General features: G+C 36.9%; 2 protein-coding genes across 2 annotated transcripts; one reads left to right on the top strand and one right to left on the bottom strand.

The window, feature by feature from the left end:
- The first annotated feature begins 3635 nt into the window (after positions 1 to 3635).
- On the top strand, positions 3636 to 10642 carry LOC116730799 (transmembrane protein 42). Its single transcript, XM_032580288.1, has 3 exons — positions 3636 to 4053; positions 5214 to 5360; positions 5524 to 10642. Exons 1-3 carry the CDS (start codon positions 3877 to 3879, stop codon positions 5668 to 5670), a joined length of 471 nt encoding a protein of 156 aa, XP_032436179.1. The 5' UTR covers positions 3636 to 3876; the 3' UTR covers positions 5671 to 10642.
- A 251-nt stretch (positions 10643 to 10893) lies between these two features.
- LOC116730796 (palmitoyltransferase ZDHHC3) lies at positions 10894 to 21514 on the bottom strand. The gene is made up of 7 exons (XM_032580285.1): positions 21140 to 21514; positions 18578 to 18909; positions 16729 to 16853; positions 15704 to 15800; positions 15543 to 15624; positions 14524 to 14654; positions 10894 to 13862 (listed from the first exon to the last, which is right to left on the bottom strand). The coding sequence occupies exons 2-7, from the start codon at positions 18878 to 18880 to the stop codon at positions 13704 to 13706; spliced, it is 897 nt and encodes a 298-aa protein (XP_032436176.1). The 5' UTR covers positions 18881 to 18909; positions 21140 to 21514; the 3' UTR covers positions 10894 to 13703.
- Positions 21515 to 21535: the final 21 nt, after the last annotated feature.

Here is a 21535-nt window from a genome sequence, read left to right as displayed (position 1 = left end):
GCCTGCGTCCTCAGCGTCTGTCTCACCACCTCAAACCGCACTTCATGACAGCTTACCATCATAAAAATACAAAGTCATAAAACAACTGTTTGTGTGCTATAGTATTTCAGTTATCTTCCATTGTAATACAACAGCAGTGGGACTCACAGTGCTGCCTTTTTCTCTTCTAGTACAAAATTCAACTAAATATTTCTGAACTAGACCACATCCACAACACAGCTTAATGAAACTGGTAAATTCTTACTGCAGGACGGTCGTCGCTTCCAAAGTCCTTGCAATTCCCTTTACAGCCTCCCCTAAAATCCCATAATGTTTTTGTTGAGGTTATGAAGAGGTCTTATTTTTTTACTACCGTCAAGCTGCCACTTCAGTGTTTAAAAAGAGCATCGACTGACAGAGCTAAAGGTCATGAAAGTCATTAGACTAATAAACCCTCCATCTGGGACTGTTTTCTTTTTAAAGTCTCCTCAGATGAGCCAGAGCACAAAAGGTGGACAATGACATGAGACGGCAGTGACAGACTTTAAGCTGAAATGTCACTAAAACTCTCTATGGGTTCAATTATTGCTCAATTGGACCCCAATTAGTGTTCTGACTTGACACTTGCGTTCGTCTGAGAAGCCTTAGGCTGGAAACTTAAAGTGAGGAGATAACAGGTAATGGCTCCAATTTATTCCTGATGTTTCACTTGAACACTCCAGAAATTTAATAGTGTCAAAATATGGAGGACGGTTTTCCCCTCGAAGCAGAGAGGAGAATATTCTGATTCTCCTCTGGATTATCATTCCTCTATTTCCTGGTGTCGTCGCTCACTGGTTTTATAAAAAAATATAAAATCATAAACCAGATAAAAACTATAAGAATTAAATCCTTTCAGTAGCTCAGCTTTTTCATTCTTGCCTTGGTCTCATTTTAATAGCTGCACTATTTTAACAGCCTGCCATAAGTGCACAATTAAAGCAATGATGATACCAATGTGGAGTATTGACTGTCTAATTAAGGTTTTATTGAGCTTTAATTAGTTATTAGCTGTTAATCTGACATAAAGCTTTATTAATTAACTAACTGGTAGCTGCTTCTTACATACCAGCTGCAAAAATAGACAATATTTAATCAAATATATAATAAATTCTGGGTTCATAAATAAACTTTATCAAATGTATTTATGATTCACAAATATCCACTAGAAGATTCTCTGCATGCTAGGGACATCTACTGGTTAGAAAGAAAACTCTTGACCAAAGGCTTTAAAAATGATCAAAAAGTCAGTTTCAGCAATGAAAATGTCGACGATGTGGAAAGAAATATAATGTTTATATGTTAGAATACAGCAGAAAGCAAAAACTGAGTTTATTTCTATGCAGCCAAGTTTCTTCTGGGAAGAGTCACTTGATGTGTTTCTGGCAATTAAAAGAAAACTGGCTTTCACCTAAAAAATCAAATAGTTCAAGTTAAGCTAAACTTAATCTGCTAATGTTGCTACTATTAGAGCACAAAAGAAAACATAAATAAAATAATAGATAATTGTTTGCTTGGTTTTTATTCACATTGTTTAAAACTGAACAGTTGTTAACAGTTTTACATCTTAGCAGATTATTTGAAAATGACTCACAGGGTTGTGAAAATGTTCTTCTGTTTTGAGCTTTTGTTGCAAAGAATGCTTTTCTTTAATCAAACAGAACTAAAAACATCATCAGTCAAACTCAGCCTCAGCAGTCCTTGTTCTCACTTCTGCCTGATGTTACAGAAGTGAAAAATCAAGAACTTACCGACAGAAAAACACTTTTATCCCCGAGGCTGTCTGGTTTTTACATAATGCAGCTTTAAGAGAAACAAATCAAAACCCATTGAAGACAAATCCACTCCTAAATTAAACACAACATTTAATATGTACTGAAGAAAAAAGTGGTTCAAAGTCTTCTTTTAAGATAAAAGTATTTTTTTTTAATTTAATTTGGTAGTCCAGGTCCCAAATAAGATGATTCAAGCCCTGTGAAGTTCTCATAACATAACTGTAAAACATTTGAGCCGCATTTAGTTGTGTCTACTACCTTCTACTGTTTAAGGTAGTAGACATAAATAAGTCAAATAAATTTTGCAAGTTTTAGATTTTGAACCTAAACGAGTTTGCGAAAGATAAACTTACAGTAGTAAGTTGTGTTAACTTTATATTAAGAGTTGAATAAACTACAGTTTTTAGGTTTAAAAAAACTGAAATAAGAAAAAGACAGGAGTGGGAACTATTTCCCAGAATGCTTAGAGGCATGTTCTTGTATCCTGAGATGGAAATGCGTCACATTGATCTGACTCCTGTGTTATTAAGACAAATGTTTATTTTAATGCTTGAGGATAATATTCTGTTCACACTAAATGTTTCTGAGCAGAATTAATTGTGATGTTTAATCAAATTCATTATCAGATCAGAAATTTTGTTCATGCAATTTGAAACAAGAATTAAAATTATTCTAAAGTAAATAAGTAGCTATTTTAACTTGATAATGTGAGTGAAAATAATTGAGAAATGTGCAATTTTTTCTTGCATATTTTGAAATAATTATTTGGTTTAAATTGCAGCATTAAGTTATAAAAAACAATGTTTAGACAACTTGTCTCTTGTTCTTAAATCAACTTCAGAAATTTGAATTTCTGAGTTAAAACCAAAACAATTTTCTTGTTGACTTAGATTGCATTTTCAAGGCAGCAGGTGGATTTTCATTTTCAAGTTAAACCACCTTTAAATGTTTTACAGTGTAGTCAGTGACGAGTTGAAGTCATACCGTCTGCAGGACTCGGGCCAGTGTGTTTTATGAGGTTGAAAGTCCCTTCAGCCATTAAGAAACACCATGTGACAGTTCAATAACTATGAATGTTGGGTTTTATCGTTAGAATAATAAACATGAGAAATTAATTGCTTTTTGTGTCCTTCATCCTGCCTGCAGTGAGATGAATCTTGTGAGGCCCAAGGAGCTCCAAAGGTCAGATTAGAAATATCCATCAATTTCTGGCTCAGCTATTTAGTGTATTTCTAATTAAAAAGGAGAACTGCTAATCAGATGCCTCTCTGCAATTAATCTATACACTATATGTTTCACTTATTGAATATGAAACCTGTTATAAATCAACTATTTAATGACATTTTAATCTATTGAGATGTACCTCTTTTACAAAGTGCCCTTCACTCGTTTGTCCAATTAAGTAAACACTCAGCTGCAGAGATGATACCAGAGGTTCTGATTACTCATGTCTTTATTAAAACACATAATTTAAAGGCACATTTATCTTAGTTATCACTTTATGGCTTCCTATTAGGGGAACGATTCTATTCAAGAGCATTGATCCATTACAATTGATACCAGAGTGGTTTAATGTAATCAGCCCACCTACTGCAGCTCATCAGTATGCAGCAGGGAGAGCAGAAGTCTGGCAGCACTGTTCAAAGACTCCAGAGTACTTACTCACACTCAGGGATATTACCTTAGTATCGATTCTGTGCTGCTTCGCTCGGTATTTATAGGAAAATTGTTTCTGGAATCCTTTCCTTGAAAACACTGTATTTATAGGGCAAGCCCGGGTTGTTTATTCTTTTATTCCAGCTTGTTCGGAGACAACAAATTATCTCTAAGACAGTACTACAATTCCCAGAATCCCACAGGAGCTAAACCGTGCTGCGTCTCTGCCACCGTGCGGCCGTGGATAGTAAGTGCAGGGAAATGTGCTCGTTCATTCATACAGTCACTACCATGCAGGCAGCGCGACCGGGACCATCTGCGGCAGCAGCAGCAGACATGTAGGGAAAAAAATAAAGCAAATAAAGGAAGTGATTAGACATGGACTGAAGAATAATGTGCCTCGGCTGCCATCTTAACCATCACCATCATGTTCCCGGGAGTTTTCTATGCATTGCTGGCGGGTTTCCTCGGAGCCGTGGCGTCGTCTTCGGCCAAACTGTCCCTGGGAGCCGACTATCTGAAGGGAGTCTGCGAAACCGGACTCCGGACGTGGGGCGAGCAGCGGAAATTCAGACACGCGGATGAAACCACGGCGTGTGACCGGGTGAGTCTCGGTTCTGTTCATTATCCACAACACAGCCAGGATATCTGGGAACGGGCCGGTTCTGGTTTTAGGGGGAGCAAATCCCACCACACCATCATCAGCACCACGGACAGCGTCACGCGACGGGCACCCCCTGCGGCATCTGCGCTCTCGTGCAGCGTCCGCGTGCTGAAGGACGATGCGGCTCGTGCGGGATCGCGTCGTTCTGTGAGCGTGTCTCGTGTTGCTGATGCTGGTGGCGCGGAAACGATGTGAGGGAGTCAGGTTTCTGCTGCGACCTTCGCTCCGTGTCTGTGCGGTGAAGTGGAAAAACCTCTGCAGACAGACATCTGCTGCTTTCACGCCAATAAACACACCTTCCGGTCTGAGTTGGCGTGGATATTTAGGAAAGCAGGGGGTCAGAGAGTAAATTAAACGATCCAAATTGAAATGCAGCACATGATTTTCATGCGTCACATCAGGATTGAGGTATTTCAGGAATACCAATTAGGGAACGGTGCAATCCTGTGGGATATCCTGCTTTAACAAGGTCAAAAGCCTGTTAGTGTATGGCAAGTCCATGTATCACATTATAGCAAGATGGGATCTTCATTTCCAATTAATTTCAAAATGGATTCTTTTTTTCCTGTGGAGAATTTAGCACGTTGTACAGATAATTGTTTTGATAGCAATTGAGTCTAAATTTAAAACCTGATTTCTACTTACAAAGGGACACATGGTGACATATAAGCTCATCATTTAGGCCCTGATCTAAAGCAAACTCACAATGTATCTTTTGGTTTTGCTTTTGTTTGACATTTAGTTATTAGTTAGAAAGATTTGTTTACTCCTAATTAGATTTTAAGTCAATTGTGCTTTTAATAATATTGTATTATTGTCTGGAGCTATATTTATTTAAAATAAGTTATTCTAAATCACTTATTTAAAATGATTTAAGATCATTTTAATAATTTTACATCCTTAAAAACCATTCAAAAATATTGAATATTAATATTTTGAATATCTGAATATTCAAAATATTAATATATTGCTATATTTTGAATATTAATATAAATTTATTTCTTCTTATTTTGTTTCTCTGATCTTAGTGGTAGCAGGCAACATTGTTGTTAGTTACTTTCGTTAAAGAAGAATATTATTTCCTTTTTATTTCTTTCTAGCTCCACATCCCTCTGAGGTTACTGTGTGGTGGTCTTCTTTTCACCTGCAACGCTGTGATGTGGACCTTCCTCGCCAAAGCACTCAGGTACTCCTCTTCCTCCACCCGAACCACTGTGACCACCACTGCCTCCAACTTCGTATCTTCCGTAAGTAGAAACTTTCTCCCATTTTCTCCTTTTCACCCTACTAGAAAAGGAAGTTAATTTTGAGAACTTTTAAAGAATTCTCTCCACACACGCTGCAAGCTGGGATAAATTCAGAAATAATATTTTTCACTTAAACGGTTTTTGTTTTCCCGTCTTGTTGCAGGCTTTCCTGGGCCAGCTGATCTTTGGGGAACCCCAGATAACACTGTGGTGGGTCGGGATCTCGTTGACCTTTTCAGGTCTGTTGGTACTGCAGAGGATTTCGCCACAGGATCGGCATCAGACTGCAGCCACGACGAAGGACGAATAGCATGTTGTCTCCGCTGGCTGGCTGTGCTGAGCTCAGGCTGACGCCTCCTCTGCTTTTAAGCAAAGCCAAAGACAAATAACGGCTGAAAACAGCAGTTTTAGTCAACGAATTTGCTCTTTAAACAGCAGCCCAGGTGCATAGTTGAAAAAGCTGCAATCTTCTAGTGAGAGAACCAGAGGTCTTCCAGTCATGTCATATACACTGCGTGCACAATTATTAGACAAGTGAGAATTTTGAACAAATCATCAGTTTTAGTTTTAAGGCATAATTTATTTAAGCATAACGTGTGCTGTGAATCTGTCTACAGAGGTCAACACCTTAAATCAAGGTTTATATAATTATTAGGCAGCTTCTTTTCTTTAGACAAAAAAGTAAATTAACTGATTCTGAAAAGTCAAAAATGACCAAAAGTCTCTCTGAGGGACTGTAAAGATATTTGGACGAGTTCGCTGAACCATCAAATGTTGCAAATCGTCAGCATAGGGAAATGAGTTTGATTCTCATGGGGAAATGAATGTTTTTCATTTAGTTGTGTTATAAATTCTGGACACAATAGTAGCTGCCCAATAAGAAAACCAAAACCTTACTTTTACTTTCTTACACATTAATGTTTGAGGGTTATTAACATTTTGGATTAACCGAGAGCACTGTAGTTCGTAGTTAATAAAAGCAATCCTCAAAATTTACATTTGCCTAATAATTATGCACACAGTGTAAAATAAAATACTCCCCTTTATCCCTGCAAAGATTTTAGGAGATGTTTGCCGTCGGAGGATCTGCTTACGCAGCACAGCTACAGTCTGGCTTGTGGAGATAAACAAACGGATGCCTGGTTTCAGCTTCTTTCAAGCTCTTAAATCATTCTGTGCACGGATTCACAGAAAGAGGAAAGTTATTCTAGCTTTATATTATTTGTTGCATATTCAGACAATGATAGCACAAAGGCAATAAAAGCTAAAATGAATAATGTGACATGTTTGGAACTGAGATTAAATAGTCTATTGTTGGGTAGGTGATCAGAGGTTGATATCATTCTCATGTTTGTGGGGTAAACATTAACCCACATGCTGCAATCAATTTATTTTCCAGAATTTAAATTTGGGAGGAAATGATCTGGAACCACGTCTGAAACTGAAATCCCAAGTTGGAAAGTCAGTCATTTTGCACAACCCACAACCTCGAAATCCAGTATATTCAATAAATCAGTCACACAAAAATGTACACACTCTATTGGTTAACATAAAAATGTATACAAAAAATAATTACCCGGGCCAATGAGCATTACGATCTGCAAGTATCGCTCATTTCCCAACTTGAAGCTGTAACACTGTTTAGTTTGGCGAGGCATTATTGTGTCTGTGAAGTTTGGCGTAAAAACGAAGAAAGCACATTATCTAGAAACAGTGGGATTGCAAAAACACATCTCTGTTTTTAGTTATCATGGAAATAAAAATGAGTTTTTAGACTTGCACAAAAAAGTGTAAGTACTTCCAGGCTGGATTTTTTTTAGCTCCTGCTCGTCTTGAAAGCTTTTTAAATTGTTTCATACAAATAAGACAAACATTTGGCTATTTTACCACCTCCTCTATGATATTTAATTTGGGTACAGACATGTGAGTGATATCAATGTTTTATTAGACCAGAATAAGTGCATTTATTGTATTTAGACCTATATTTTTAAAGTGTGTGTATTAAAACTGAAAAGTAGCTGCTGTGAGGTCATACTTTGGTTCATGCTCAGATATTTGACATGTGCAGCTCAGTACTTTGGCCATCAATAGTAGAATATCTACAATTTTTTTTTCTTTATTTAAAAAAACTGTTTTCTGTTTGGTAAACTCTCATTTTTTCTCCCCAGCCTTCTAATAAAGTCTGCCTGCAGGGGGCGACTTTCTTCACCTCAGTCACCATAAAGTTGTGCGATTGTAACGTTTTGACAGCAAACAATCGTAAAACTGCACAATGTAAGACTTGGAAAAATGCAAAATTTAACAATTTCTTCTCACAGCAGAAATGCATCCAACGACGATCACGGCCCAAAAGTGTCCGGAATAAAATAAAATAAAAATTTACTACACATCTTGCAAATTTCTCACAGGTTGTGAGACTTAAGCTCACGGCCACAGATTTTCTTACCGTCCATAAAGGCAAATAATTTTGTTAGCAAAGGTTGAGTCACACAGTGTAAACTTGACTTTAGAGTAAAACTTTGCTTTTGGAGATGTCCCGATCATCATGTTTTTATTCCAGATACAAAGTCAAGTCACTTACAGCTAACCTTTTGCAAAATTAAGACCAGAAGCTTTTCTCAATTGTAGCTTCTTTAAAACAGCTTTAATATCTTATTCCAGTACAGGGACTAAGTAGATAAGAAAGCTCCTATAATGTTATGATGCATCTCCTAAAACCTACAAAGCAATGCTGTCTTCATCAGTTTACTGAAGTGCTAGGCTAACATTAGCATGTTTTTTCTATATTTTGATTGCACTTGTTGATAATTTGGCTTCTAACATATTACATCCCTGTTCTGGTTAATACCAGTCAAGCACAAAATTTACCCAAGTTTGTTTCCTGCTCCATAAACCTTTTGTTTTAAACATCAGAAATATGATTGATCAGCATTTCAGCTGCTTTCTATGCAGCTCCAGCAAAAGCAGGTGACATGAAACAAAAACAAAGGAGGCTGCAGCAACCAATACAGTCTCTCATTCACTGTAGAGATCAGTGTAAAGTGTGAAAAATATGTAGATGGTCATGGAAACACCAGATTTGTTCAACAAAATAATCAGAATAGCAACTGCTGCACAATATCTGGTGATGTACCTTGCTTGCTAGTGCAATAGGTGGCTAATCTGACTTTTCTGACTTCAGAAGAGTCAGGAGTTCATTTTATTCAATGACTGACATCAATCACTTAAAAATGCCTTGAGCGGGACATCCATGAGATGCTTCAGTTGTCAAACCTGAAGGCTATTTCTGTCTTTTTTACACATTCTGTGCAGGAATGAGGCAATGCAATAAATACACATACATATTATACTAAGCTATTGACCTGATCTGATATAATCTTTTAGATTTTTACCTGAAAATGATCATCCTATCATTACTGAGCAACTCTTTAATGGCTTACTTAATGCTTATGTTTCCTTTAGTTACTTTGACACTCCCTGTGAACATCTAACAGGCTTATTGCTGTTTAAAGAAGGCACCCGACTAACAAAGTGCCCTATTCCTCTTAAAAACTAACAGCTGTTCTAATGTAGCACTGCAGGACTCATCCTGCTTCCTCTTATGTTTTATTCTGTTTCGTTTTTTTATTACTTTTTATTTTTTTATTACTTGAATTTATGTTTCTGCATATAAGACTGTGAAACAAACTGTGTTTTGATCCTAAGGCAGCTGCTGCACTTCAGTCACATGACATGTCACGTGTGCATGTTTTTACAAACTGCTGAATAAATCTCACCAAAGCATCAATCAGCATCAGAGTGACACACCTGCTTCACATATTTGCTTACTATGAAGAATTGCTCTTTAGCATACAATTTCTCTGGTTGTATGAAACCTAGTAGTGTTAAATATTTCCTTCCACATCCCAGATTTAGAAAGTTCTCCTGAATGGAGGCTTGGGTTTACAAAAAGCTTCTTGTGGAGGGATTTGGATCCACTCTTTCTATCCAGGGTTGTTTCACATTAAATCTACAGTTTGCAGACCAGGGGTGTCCAAACTTTCTATCATGTGGGCCTCAAAAGTACTCACGGGCCAAAAATAAAATAAAATTGACATATACATATGTTGTTCATTGTAGATCTCAAACTTAAAAAGGATTTTCCATTTTTTCTGTTTTAAAAGAAGCCTGGTTGAATGTATTCTGAGTTATAAGAACAGGATTTGGGTCACATTCTCTCAAAATGCTTGTTATATTTGGCCAAGTTCAATAAAATAAATAAAAGGTGATTTGGCTTTTCAGTTAAAATCTCTGCATAGACATGCTTCTACTTATTATAAAAGTTTGGTTATAAAAACACGCCTACTTTTGTACGAAGTACTGCTTTACTTACCATTTTCCTTTGCAATAATAATTTTACTCTGATTAAAAATATAAAGTTTAATAAACAAATTAATTTAATTCTTGAACTGCAGTTTGGGGCCCCAACAGCCACAAATTGCCCTGGGGCCGTACTTTGAGCACCCCTGATGTAGACCAGTGACCTGCTCATCCGAGAAAATTTTTTCCACCAAGTTGCACTTAATAAAGTGGCTTCAAAAATGGTCAACAAAAGCTAAAACGTATTTTTAAGTTACTGCAATAGTGATGCAGTCTCTGTGGTACAAGCAAGAAAGAAAGTGAAGGACGTTTCTACCGAGGTTTCTCTCTGAACCAAAAGGCTCAGCCAGCATTTTCCAACATGATGTTGCCTCAGTAATGCATGAGACTGATGGTTGGTACTAACCTTCTTGCTTAAGCCTCAGCCTCTCAACAATCTTTGCTTTGCATCAGAAACATTATATCTGGTTTGCCTCCTTTTAATGGCATGATATTACTGGAGGTAAACGATGCAACACAATCTATTCCAGCATGGCCCACTTGCTGTAAACCCTGATGTTTGAACTGATCTGAGTAAAAAAAAAAAAACTCCTACTGGATTAAATGTGATGCTCTGCAAGAAAATAACTTATTTTATATAAATTGCAGTTTAATTCAAAACCATTAGGGCTAAGAATTAATTACTGACCTGATATAGATCTTATGTGTCAAACCTGATGTTGCGTTAGTTTGTTGTACATCTTATGCAGTTCTTTCACATTTCCAACCTGAAAGAAAATGGTGAGACGTTAATGGCAAAGGTGATGCATAAAATGTCTGAGTATATGTGAAACGGACATTCGTCACAGTGGCAAAGTGTAAACGGCTCCTGTTTGGAAGGAAACATCGTTTAACTCAATAAAAAATCTCTTCTGACAGCATCATTCAGGTGTTTCGTGTTGTGTGCAGGTTTTCGAAGATTTGCTACTCAAACAAATCAGCATGAGGTCTCACTTTGATTTTTATTTTGCTGGTTTTCACGAATCTGAAAAACAATGCCTGAATAAACTGACAACAGCGTTTGTAGTGGTCTTCATCGCAATAAATAAAAGTGTAAAGCTTTTCAGGGGGGAAAAAGTAATTAGGAATCTTCTTGATAGCAAAGTACGTGTTTTTAAAACAAAAAAACAGGCAATTAGGAGTAAAGTCTTTAATAACTATACAGCAAAAACATCTGCAGTTGTGTAACTTAACATTTTGTAATGAACCCTAAAACAAAACATCTAATAGTTTTTACATTACAGTAATGAATCTTATATGATTTGAAATTTGTTTTATTGACTTTCCCCTTTAAAACATCAGTCAACAAAAAAAATAAAACCTGATAACAGAGAAACATACAGAGCAGTTTGACAACAACAAAAAAGAGGAAAACGGTTGCACTGTGTTGCAAACTTGCTACATCTCCAAATAACGGTGACGGTTATAAAAATAAATTCATTTAAATGCCTTTATATGAAACAACAACCGTGCTGCAATCTTACAATAACCGACTTCATTAAAGACTCAATTTGGCATCATGTACACTCAAATATTTCCTTTTATCTGCATTTAGATGTCTTTAAATACAGTAAGGCTTTAAAACACACGGCAAAGGCATTTTTTTAGTGTTCAATACTCTGAAGTGGTTGTTTCCCTCAGAACATCATCTAAAAGTCACAGCAGGCCTTTTCTGGTCTGATCGAAACGTAACTCAACATGTGATCGTGTAAAGACCCTCGCTTGCTTTCCGGGTTCAGCTACGATGACAAACTACATTACCCACAAGCAAACGCCATGAACTGAGCAGCTGAATTACGCTTGGGGGCTTCACATTTCCAACTACAGCTGGTGAAAAGGCCAAACATTTACAAGTAGCAGATAATAAAAGGATGCTGGTTCATCTGCTGGCTGAGAAACTGAAGTTAACGACTGCAAAGACTGGAAAATCTACAAAATATTTCATTTAAAATTTTTTATAGATGCTACGGAAACTCATATTGCTTTCTATTTTGCTCTTCTAAGCTGCAATCCACAAGTTTTCAACTTAAACATGTAGCTTAAACTTTCATTTCTACAAACATTAGTCATTTTATTATGTTAACGCACAAATCTGGAGATCTGCTTCCAAACAGGATCAGTGACACTGATGGGAAACCGACAAGTTGTAGTTTCAGCCCAAAAAATGTTAAATTTCTCTTGTTTTGACTGTGAAAGACATTTCAAAAAGCAGTGAGGCATGACACTGAAGCAGGATAAGTCAGAAATCTAAAAGTATTTTTATGCAGCTCGTCTTCCTTTCAGTCTTGTTGGGATTATAATTCATCCCGATTCAACATTTCGCCTGAACCCGTCCAAACAGGATTTTCTTGTAAAGCATCATGCACAGGTTTAACTTGGATCTCCACCAGGAGATTTCCAGCTTTTTTGAAGATGCTTTTTATTCTAAATGTTTGTAAATTTCCGAGGAGACAAAGAGAGGAAAGCCGGTAAATACAACTTGAAGCACAGCAGTTCTCCGCAAGGCAATAAGCAAAACGAAAACAAGCAATAGCATGCTAAATTTGACTCAAAACACAGACCTACATTTACTAAAATCACAGCACTTTGCAGCTTTTTCCAGAGCTGTTGTGCCCTCTACATTTATTGGCAGCCCATGTAAAGGTATGGAAGGAGATTTAATATTTTTTTTAACAGTTGAAGTATTAAAAAGTACATTTCAAACTTCAGTTTGAGTACATTTATCCATTCAATCCTGTAAGTAATTGAAATAATACTGCTTGTGCCATTATTATAGACAAACCTAACAAATCCAGATGTATACTTTTCTTCTTTAAAACTGGAAAAAAGTAAAGTGAAGATTTCCTGCTTCCTGTTCTCTGAAAAACAGGAAACACAAGAGAACATGCAGTTTAATTAGAAGGTAGACGTGTAAAAAGTCAGGAAATGGTGATCAAACAGAATCCATCTCGTCTAAACTTCAGCATATCTATGATTAACGGAATAATTAGAAAATTTAAAACAACTCTGTCAATGCTGACAGGTTAAATGGATCTCAGAAACTAAAGCCAAAATCGACATTAAGCTAAAGCAGAAAGATTATTTTATTTTACACATGCATCTTTACTGGGTATGCCAATAAATATGGAGGTTTTTATGCTTAAAAAAAGCATAAGTTTTGTGTTTAACGTGTTAAAACATGCTGTAATATGAAGGATAATAACTTAAACCAATCACTGGAGTTTATTGCTTCAGCTTTAGGATGGTTGCTTCCATACTTTACATATAAAGCAATCCGAATCTCATCACGCATGATTTGTTCTACCTTTACGGCTTTTATGCAGGAAAATAAGCATAAAAACACAATCCTGAACAAATCCACCCACTGAGCAAGGCTGCAACATTCTCACTTCAAAAATAATGTAAACCAGTGACAACCTGCAGTGTTGCATTAAGGCAATAAATAGAGATATCTTCAAAAATATCAGATGTGCCGCCTGCTAAAGGACCGTTCTAAGGCAAAAATCACCTGCAGCATTCAGGAGGAGATTATCGCAAAGACACTGAAACAGCAAAGTAAGTAAGAGGATGGCGGGATTGTTTACAGGAAGACGAATCCAGGAGTCGATACCCGGATCATGCTGGTCATCAGTTCACATGATTTACTCTGAGAAAGGAGGAAATGATCCGACACGCAGCAACGAACAGAGCTCCAAGTGCTTCCCATCTTTCATTTGATTTTTGTTCCCGGTGCCTCTTCATGGTGGCGACAAATCTCAATCTCATTCAGCACCAAAAGGGAAACAACAACAACAAAAAAAACAACAGAAAGTTACATTACAGAAACTGAAAGCGTACAACAGAACACCGGAGAAGATCCAAACTTCAAGAAATATCCACCATTCAGGATGGAAACGACACACAGAGACGCTTTAAAATGAGTCCATGTCCAGGTCACCGGCGGTTTCACACGATGTACTGGTAGACGTCGGCCTTGCCGTGGTCCGGCGTCGCAAACGGGCTGAGCCAGGCTATCGAGAAGGGGTGGCCGAACACCACCTTCATGTTCATCCATTTGGACCTCTTGGCCCATCTTCTCTCCTCCTTCTTTAGCTGTTCGATGCCCTGCAGAGGAAAAACAAACCCTTTGAATTATGAATAACAAAAGAGCAGGGAAATTAATCATGTTTTCATTCTTTTGTTTTCCTCCCATAGGCTGTAGGTGACTCACTGAAAACACACTGAACTGCAGGCTCCATTACCCTGAAATTGGCTGAGACAGATGATCTTTGTAGTGAATATTACGGCGCTGTGAGTCACGCTCGTGGGTGGAAAGAGCAGAAAATGTACTGGAGTCGGCCTTGCAGAGGGCTGCAAGTGGGTTACCTGGTTCCACTGCGTTTCTGGGTTTTTTTTTGGTAAATTATGAATACTAAATATAAGCTGAAGGAGCCCAACGTCACAAGATAATCTGCAGCTCTACATACAAGATGAGGCAACGAAAGAAGAAGTGTGTGTGGGGAGAAAAAGGTCGACTGTGTTTAATCTCCACACCAATAAAAAACAGTTTATAAATATATCTGAACACAATGCAAGAATAGAAATAAACTGAACGACTCGTCTATAAAACCTGGAATTAACAGTATCTATCCATCATTGATTATTAATGATCCATCTTCATCATTCATCCATTGTGGTTAAAACTGACAGCGCTGCACCTTAAACTCCTTGATCATTTTTTTTTTTTCTCAGTGGGATTAAAGTGGATTAGCAGGAAGTCGCTCACCGTCTCGTCACTACAGATGGAGTGAACCTGAGTCCCAAACATGACCGCAGTGAAGATGAGGAAGAGCAGACCCTCGAAGCAGAGGAGGATGAGGAGGATGACTGTAGCTGGTGGAGAAAAGTTACTGCACTCTGGGAGAGGAAGAAAAATAAGAGTTTTTATTACCTCAAAGCCAGTCGTACATCTCAGTAGAACTTAAGTTTTTCTCTTTAAAAATGTGTTTTTTCTGTTTGAGCTGAAAACCCAGAATATCAGACTGAATTATAGCTCAGGGAAACAAAAGCTACAAACTTTCCTTTCTAGTTTAGAGGTAAATTTTCTAATAATTAGAAAATTAAACTTCTACTATTTTTTCTACGACTCTAAGTTGAGCAGTTTCCTCATTTCTTTAAGAAAGACAAGTGAACAAGTAACATATTGATCAACCTCAAAAACTGAGATTAGATCAGATTAGGGGCATCATTTATCATTTATAAGAGTTTTGATTTATTGCTGTGACAATAAATTTCAATTAATGATGTTTAAAATGCCTCAAAACCGTCTGTATTGTTGGGATAGGTAGCGTCATCATTTTACAAATCACACTTTTTTATATAAACTGTGTCAAAAAGAAGCGGATTAAAATTTAAAATTTAATTATTTGAGTCAGAGTCATACAGTTACCTAAAAAAGAAATAATAAATAGTTGCCCCTTTCATCACCATCAGGATAGTACGGCAAAATAATATTGTGATAAAATTTAAGTCCATATCGTCCACTCCTGGATCAGATTAGGAAATGTTTTGTGAAAAAGACGTTTCTCTGCTTCAACCTTGTGAAAAGTTACAGGAGAAAACTATTTAAACATTTTTTTACCCCCAGATTTAATGCACTCAGATCAAAGTTTGAAGTTTTTTTTAGATCTTTATGCTGCTAATAATAAAGGACGACTTTATTTTAAGGTTTTTTCCACATTTAACCCAGGATAAAATAGATTTTAAGCAGAGGAAAGGGGATGGTTTTCTCATTCAGATACTTACTTGCCCAGTCTTCATCAAAGCAGAAAACAAAGTGGAAGGCCGCCATGATTAACGCGTGTAAGGAAATTAGTGCAATGTACATCTGAAAAACAAACAGATTTAATGTAAATTAGGTTAAGTGGATCATTAAATATATATTTTGTTTTAACCAAAAGACTCACTGTAAAGAGCACAAAGTATTTCTGGTTGTTCTCTCCGACACAGTTGTTGACCCAGGGACAGTGGTGGTCCATCTTTTTGATGCAGCGTTTACACACACTGAGGAGACAAGCAGTGAGGAGGCTGTGAAACGTATCACTCTGAAGGTAAAACACGTTTACAGGACATGCAAACACAATCATGCAGGTAAAGAGAAATAATCTAATGAATGTGGGACATAGTAAGTTTATTATTTATGTGATGCTACTGCCTTACATGTGTGACGAGTCCTGATTCTTACATAAAAAAAGCAAAATGTTTGACTTTTTCCAATCAGTTGTTTGCACAAAGTTCCCTAGCAGAGCAAAACATCATTAGAGGAAAATGTGTTTCCTGAAAATAGCCACAAAAATGACAGCCATTAATAAGCCTGTCGCAATAATCAATTAATTGCATGATAAATTAAAAGGAGCTTGATCATTTCCATTGTGATGATGAATATTTTATGAAGAGCAATTTTGTTTACAGAGACATTGTACTTAATTTTATTTATGCTTTCGGTTGTTTTGTTTTTTTCTTTGATTGCCATTTTTTTATTTTGAATATTTCAAATGACTTCCAGTTTTTCAGTGCTGAGAGGGCAAACTTGCATTATTATGCCATTATGAACATAATACTTCAAAATACATTAAATATAATTTATCACAATAATTACTTGGACATTTTATCATCCGGCTACATTATTGTGACAAGTCGTGCCATTAACTCCCATTTTGAAGCACTAAAGCACCGACTGAAATTCAATTATTCTGGTGTTTTTTGCACTTTTCATGCCTGGATTTCCCGGAGAAACACAAACGGCCACAGAGGGAATCCCCTTTATCAAGCTGCAGAGTCTGCAGGGAAACGTTGCACAAGCAGCCTTAACAAAAGTAAAGCAGACAAACAGATGGGAGATGCAGGAGACGTGGTGCAGGGACAAACACACTGGAGGAGAAGAGAGATCCCACTGGGATGATAGCAGCAGATTTCTGCTGCCCTGCTCTACCTGCAGTGGTGAGCTCTGTCAGGCTTGATGCTGCAGCACTTTGGACACTTGTACACAACCTGCCCCGGTTTGAGCTGCAGGCTTTCGATGAATTCTTTGGTTGCATTTCCTTTGGGCACGGCTCCCTGCGAGACAGGAGAGGAAATGAAAAACAAAAAGCAGTTTAGCTGAATTATCCATGAAAGTTACTCCTTTGTAAACATAAACTACCTCTAGAAATATGTTCTATAAAAAACCGACTACAACTTTTTTTTCTCCCGAGTGTCTGCGATGAATTAAACTGCTTCTAGAGAAGCAGAAGAAAAAAAGTCTAATCCTTTGTAGGAGTCAGATAAACTAAAACAGTCATGCAAAAAAATTACATAGCCAGATTATTTATCTAAATAGAGTGATGGGTAATCCAAAGGTTTTCATAGATTCTTCAAACTATAAATCTGACATTTCCGAAGGAGACTTAATAGTTTTGAAAGGATTTTTTCTTAAAAAAATAATTTTTAATAAAGAAATTAGAATAAAAGCTGGTTTTCCCTTATTAAAAAAAATTGCATACAAAAATTGTGATAATGACTTGGTGACATGGAGAAGTTTGAGGTTCCAGATCGTAATAAGTCAATAAAAATACAGTAATAATAACATTTACTTCAATCATCTCTTCTGTTATTTGCACAATGGAGCATTATGGAAAATATGATAATTGTTGTGTAAGTGCTGAATATAGTCATAATTTTATCAGAAAAAGACCAAAAAAAACATCTTAAAATTATGAGAAAAAAATGTTTAAATGAGAAAAAAAAGTGTAGTTATTATCAGGATCTTTTTCAAAATAAATAGTTTGTGAAATTGTTTCAAAGTCCTGCTTCTAATCATAATAATTTCATACTGATGTGTTTTATCTGTAAAACTTATAGCAAAGCATAATTTCACAAGATGCTCAACATTACTCATTTTAATTATTTTTTGTGTTCGAGGTTTTATAAAATTATAACTTTATTCTGATCATTTTAAACATTTATGCTTTTAATAAGAAATAAAAAGTCTTAGCCTGGCCTTAATATTCCATTATACTGTAGTTTATCTGAATTCAAAGTCCAGAAACTGTAAAACACGCTTGTCAGTAAAACAGGCTCTGCTTTAGTCATGATGACATCATTCTGAACTATAGAAACCGAGGAAATGCATTGGTGGAAGAAAAAAAAAAAAGAAAGGATCACATTGATTTATCACCCAGTCCTGGTCTGTAACACCACATGACCAATATCTTCTTAATTTAATATTTAAAAGAAGAAATACTTCATATCTGGATGATTTAGATAAAACCAAAGAAATCCTTACTGATTAACGGCAGTAGAGAACAGCTACACTTGTCACAATTACAAAGTTTGATGGACATTAAATTGTCCCAGAAGTTATTGCAATAAACAATAAACAATTCTAGTAATATAATGGTATTCCCAAAGATCAATAAACTTTAAATTCTAATGAATATTCATCACTGGAACTGGAAAACGTTTTAAATTTCTAAAATAAACAAAAAAAAAACAACAGAAAGAATAAATAAAATGAATTATGAAGTCTTGGTAAACAAAACTGTCCTTCAAATAAAGGAATAGTTGAGACCAAAGCACCAGAACAAAAACTTTTGTCATCAAGAGAGAGAGAGAAAAAAAGAAGAGAAAAACGATAAATCATGCAAAAGGAAATTATTGAGTTCATTTTAATTTATCACGTGATGCATGATAAATGCAAATTTTACAGGTTTGCATACTTCTTCTAACTGAGAATACATACATGTCTAAATGAATATTGTGGTTATGGAGTGTTTTTATGGGTTTAAAGAGGTTGGACTGACCGGGTCCGTGCACATCGCCCTGGCGTGGGAAGCGAGAGCGAGGAAGGCGAGGCCATTGAAGAGCAGCCCGTTGAAGAAGCTGTAGGCCACGTTTTTGGCTGGCAGCAGCAGGACGAACACCACCACAAACTCCGCGTAGAAGACCAGGAACCAGGTGATGATGCCGCACACGATGCCGCAGCTGTCGCGAATAAACCACATGGTGCCGGAGCTGCTGCGGGGAGGAGGAGGGGCGCAGTGCTCGGGCTTCAGGTAGCCGGCTTGCCGCTCGATGTCTCTGTTGCGGTGCGCCGGGCTCTTCATCCTACAGCGCCCGTCGCTCCAGTCTCATGCTGCCAGGAGGCAGAAGGAGAACAGAGGGAGGGATGCAGAAGAGGAAAGAGGCAGTTAGATGAGAGCTAAAGGTATGAAATAGCTGCTGTTACAGACAAAGTTTATGTCAAAATTCAATTCTTTTCTATGCAGATTTCAGGAGTTCTCTGCAGTTTTTAATTGAAACATTCACACTGCGAAAACATAAAATCTCACCAAGTATTTTTTGTTTAGTTTCTAGTGCAAATATCTTAGCACACTTGAAATAAGACAAACTTACTTAAAATGAAAAAGTAGTAGTTCCATTGATTATTTCACTAAAAACATGAAAACTTCCTTGTTATAAGTGAAATAGTCTGCCAGTGAAACTAGAACGTTTTCATCAATATTAAGGAATTATTTACTTAAAACAAGCTCCCTTTTCTTGCTGGAAAGTTATTTGTAAATTAATGTCTCATTTTAAGAGTACTAAGATATTTGCACTAGAAACTCGACCAAAAATAGCTAATAAGATTTTGTGTTTTTGCAGTGCACTGTGTTTACGCCTCTACAATTGTCAAGTTTTTAATCCAGAACCTGAACAAAATGCCCACTACTTGTGGGTGCAATTGCTGAGAAAATAAAATGCTGTCTTTCTTTCACTATTCCAGACAATTTGGAAACAACTTTCTCAGTAATTGAATATTGCGAGAAGAACAAATCGATGTTTGGTTTACCAGAAACAAGCGTTTCCTTAATAATAATATAAATTATTTACAATAACAAGGCTTTAAAAATGTTAAAATTAAGACTGGGAGAAAACACCCTAAAACTAAAGGCACTGAAACCGATTGGTCAACCAGGACATATTCATAACAAACACCAAAGTCAATATTTTCTTGAGTTTTCCCAATGAAATGCTACTTTAACAATAGAGGGCACCTTCAGTGAGCCTCATCCCTCTAGTTGAGCTGTGTGGACCAAAAGCTAAAACTGCTGGCAGCATATTCAGATACTCATCAATAATTTATGGGCATGTTTGACAGCCTGTTGCTGTAACGTGGCGACAGGATGGATGGTGGGATGACGGCACCTAATGAGGACAGAGCTCAACAACACACGGTTCCTTCATGTGGTTTCACCTGAACCTCATCCGGAGGCCAAAAACAACGGTTTGGTGACCGAACCCGTCAGTCCAGGTCTCATTAAACAGTCACTGTGACATACAGCATGTTTTATTCATCACTTGGAGATTTTTTTTTGCCTTCCAGAGCAACTAAGAAAACCTGTGAAACTAGAAAATCAGCAGCATAAGGAAAGGAACACTGGGAATATATTAGGGTGATTATAGATTCACGTTGACTAAAGATTAAATACAAGTGCATGTAAAGGAATTAGAATATAAAGGAGAAGTTTATTTATTTCAGTGACTAAATTAAAAATGTAAAAATCATCTATCAAAGTGTTTATTTCTCACATCTAGTGAAAGCCCAGAATTCAGTTTTGAATATTACAAAAATCCAATCAATTTATTTTTGACGCTCATGTGGGCTTACTGGAAAATATGCAAGCGTGATTTTTGCATAAACTGCTTCATCAGTGCAGAGTTTGGAATAATCACACTGTATGCTTGGATGAACAAATGAATAGATAGATGACTGAGTGAAAACTTGAATGGAATATGATCAAATAGATGGTAGGATGAACAGGTAGCAGCGTAAACAAATGGATGGATGGACTAAACTTTAAACCAATTAAACTTTTAGAAAAATGAATATGAGGAAAAGCATAGAAATACAATTTCTCCATTTTTATTCAGACCTGAAACTGTCCTCTTATCCAATCCAGATCTAATATTAATAAAAATTAATATTATGGAGGTAAAATGAAATAAAATACAAATAATTATAAAATAAAGACATATTATTAAATATAATGTTATCTGTCCAAACAACTGCTGCAGTAATTATTTTCAAAAGACTAAAATACTAAAGACTAAAATTAACAATATTACACCTGAACGTCACTGAGTGAAACTCAGTTTTTATTTCAGCTGAACTAAATGTTTGAATGACAACTTGAACAGATAACATCAGATCTTGTGAAAGCGGTTGATTTATTTCCAGAAAGATTTAAAGATAGAACTTCAACCAGGAAGTTAACTCTGACAACTGGAGCAGAGCAGGAATCAGGTTTTCCAACAGTTTATAGCCGGAATCCAGTTCAATTAGGATGTTTTTAATTGCTTTTTCCTCTAGCTGAACAACTCACCTCTCGGTTTTTCTGATTCCGTCCGTGTTTTCTTGTAGTTTTTCGCTTCTTTTAAGGTTTCGGAGAGTGAAACGACGCCAACCCGGGGTCTGCACTCCGCTCCGCCGCGGCGTTTGCTAGCTCACTCCAAGCTAACCTCTCCGATGTCCGCGCCGCCGCTCCCGTCCTCACAGCCGCCTCTGTCTCACGCTGCTGCTTGTTTCTTAATTTGTTATATCAATAAAAAAATAAACGCTATTAAAACTCGGCTCGGCTCCGGAGCTTCCCTACTCGGTAACATCCAGGGAGCTCTGCGGGGAAATGAAGGCAACAAATCGGATCCATCCAACCAGGAAGTCTGGTGCCCTCTTCGCCTGAAAAAGGGCGTGTGTGCCCTGAGCGTGGACTGTCAGGTTT

The sequence above is a fragment of the Xiphophorus hellerii genome, chromosome 13, assembly GCF_003331165.1.
Source record: "Xiphophorus hellerii strain 12219 chromosome 13, Xiphophorus_hellerii-4.1, whole genome shotgun sequence".
Classification (NCBI taxonomy): Eukaryota; Metazoa; Chordata; class Actinopteri; order Cyprinodontiformes; family Poeciliidae; genus Xiphophorus; species Xiphophorus hellerii.
This window is presented reverse-complemented; position numbering and strand designations above follow the sequence as displayed.

Bases quoted from the DNA above. Each gene is read 5' to 3' on its own strand.
- LOC116730799 (XM_032580288.1), top strand. From the start codon at position 3,877: ATGTTCCCGGGAGTTTTCTATGCATTGCTGGCGGGTTTCCTCGGAGCC. The intron at 4,054-5,213 runs GTGAGTCTCGGT...ATTTCTTTCTAG, and splicing joins AAACCACGGCGTGTGACCGG to CTCCACATCCCTCTGAGGTT. The intron at 5,361-5,523 runs GTAAGTAGAAAC...GTCTTGTTGCAG, and splicing joins CCTCCAACTTCGTATCTTCC to GCTTTCCTGGGCCAGCTGAT.
- LOC116730796 (XM_032580285.1), bottom strand. From the start codon at position 18,880: ATGAAGAGCCCGGCGCACCGCAACAGAGACATCGAGCGGCAAGCCGGC. The intron at 15,801-16,728 runs GTAGAGCAGGGC...TTGTCTCCTCAG, and splicing joins GACAGAGCTCACCACTGCAG to TGTGTGTAAACGCTGCATCA. The intron at 15,625-15,703 runs GTGAGTCTTTTG...TTTGTTTTTCAG, and splicing joins AATACTTTGTGCTCTTTACA to ATGTACATTGCACTAATTTC.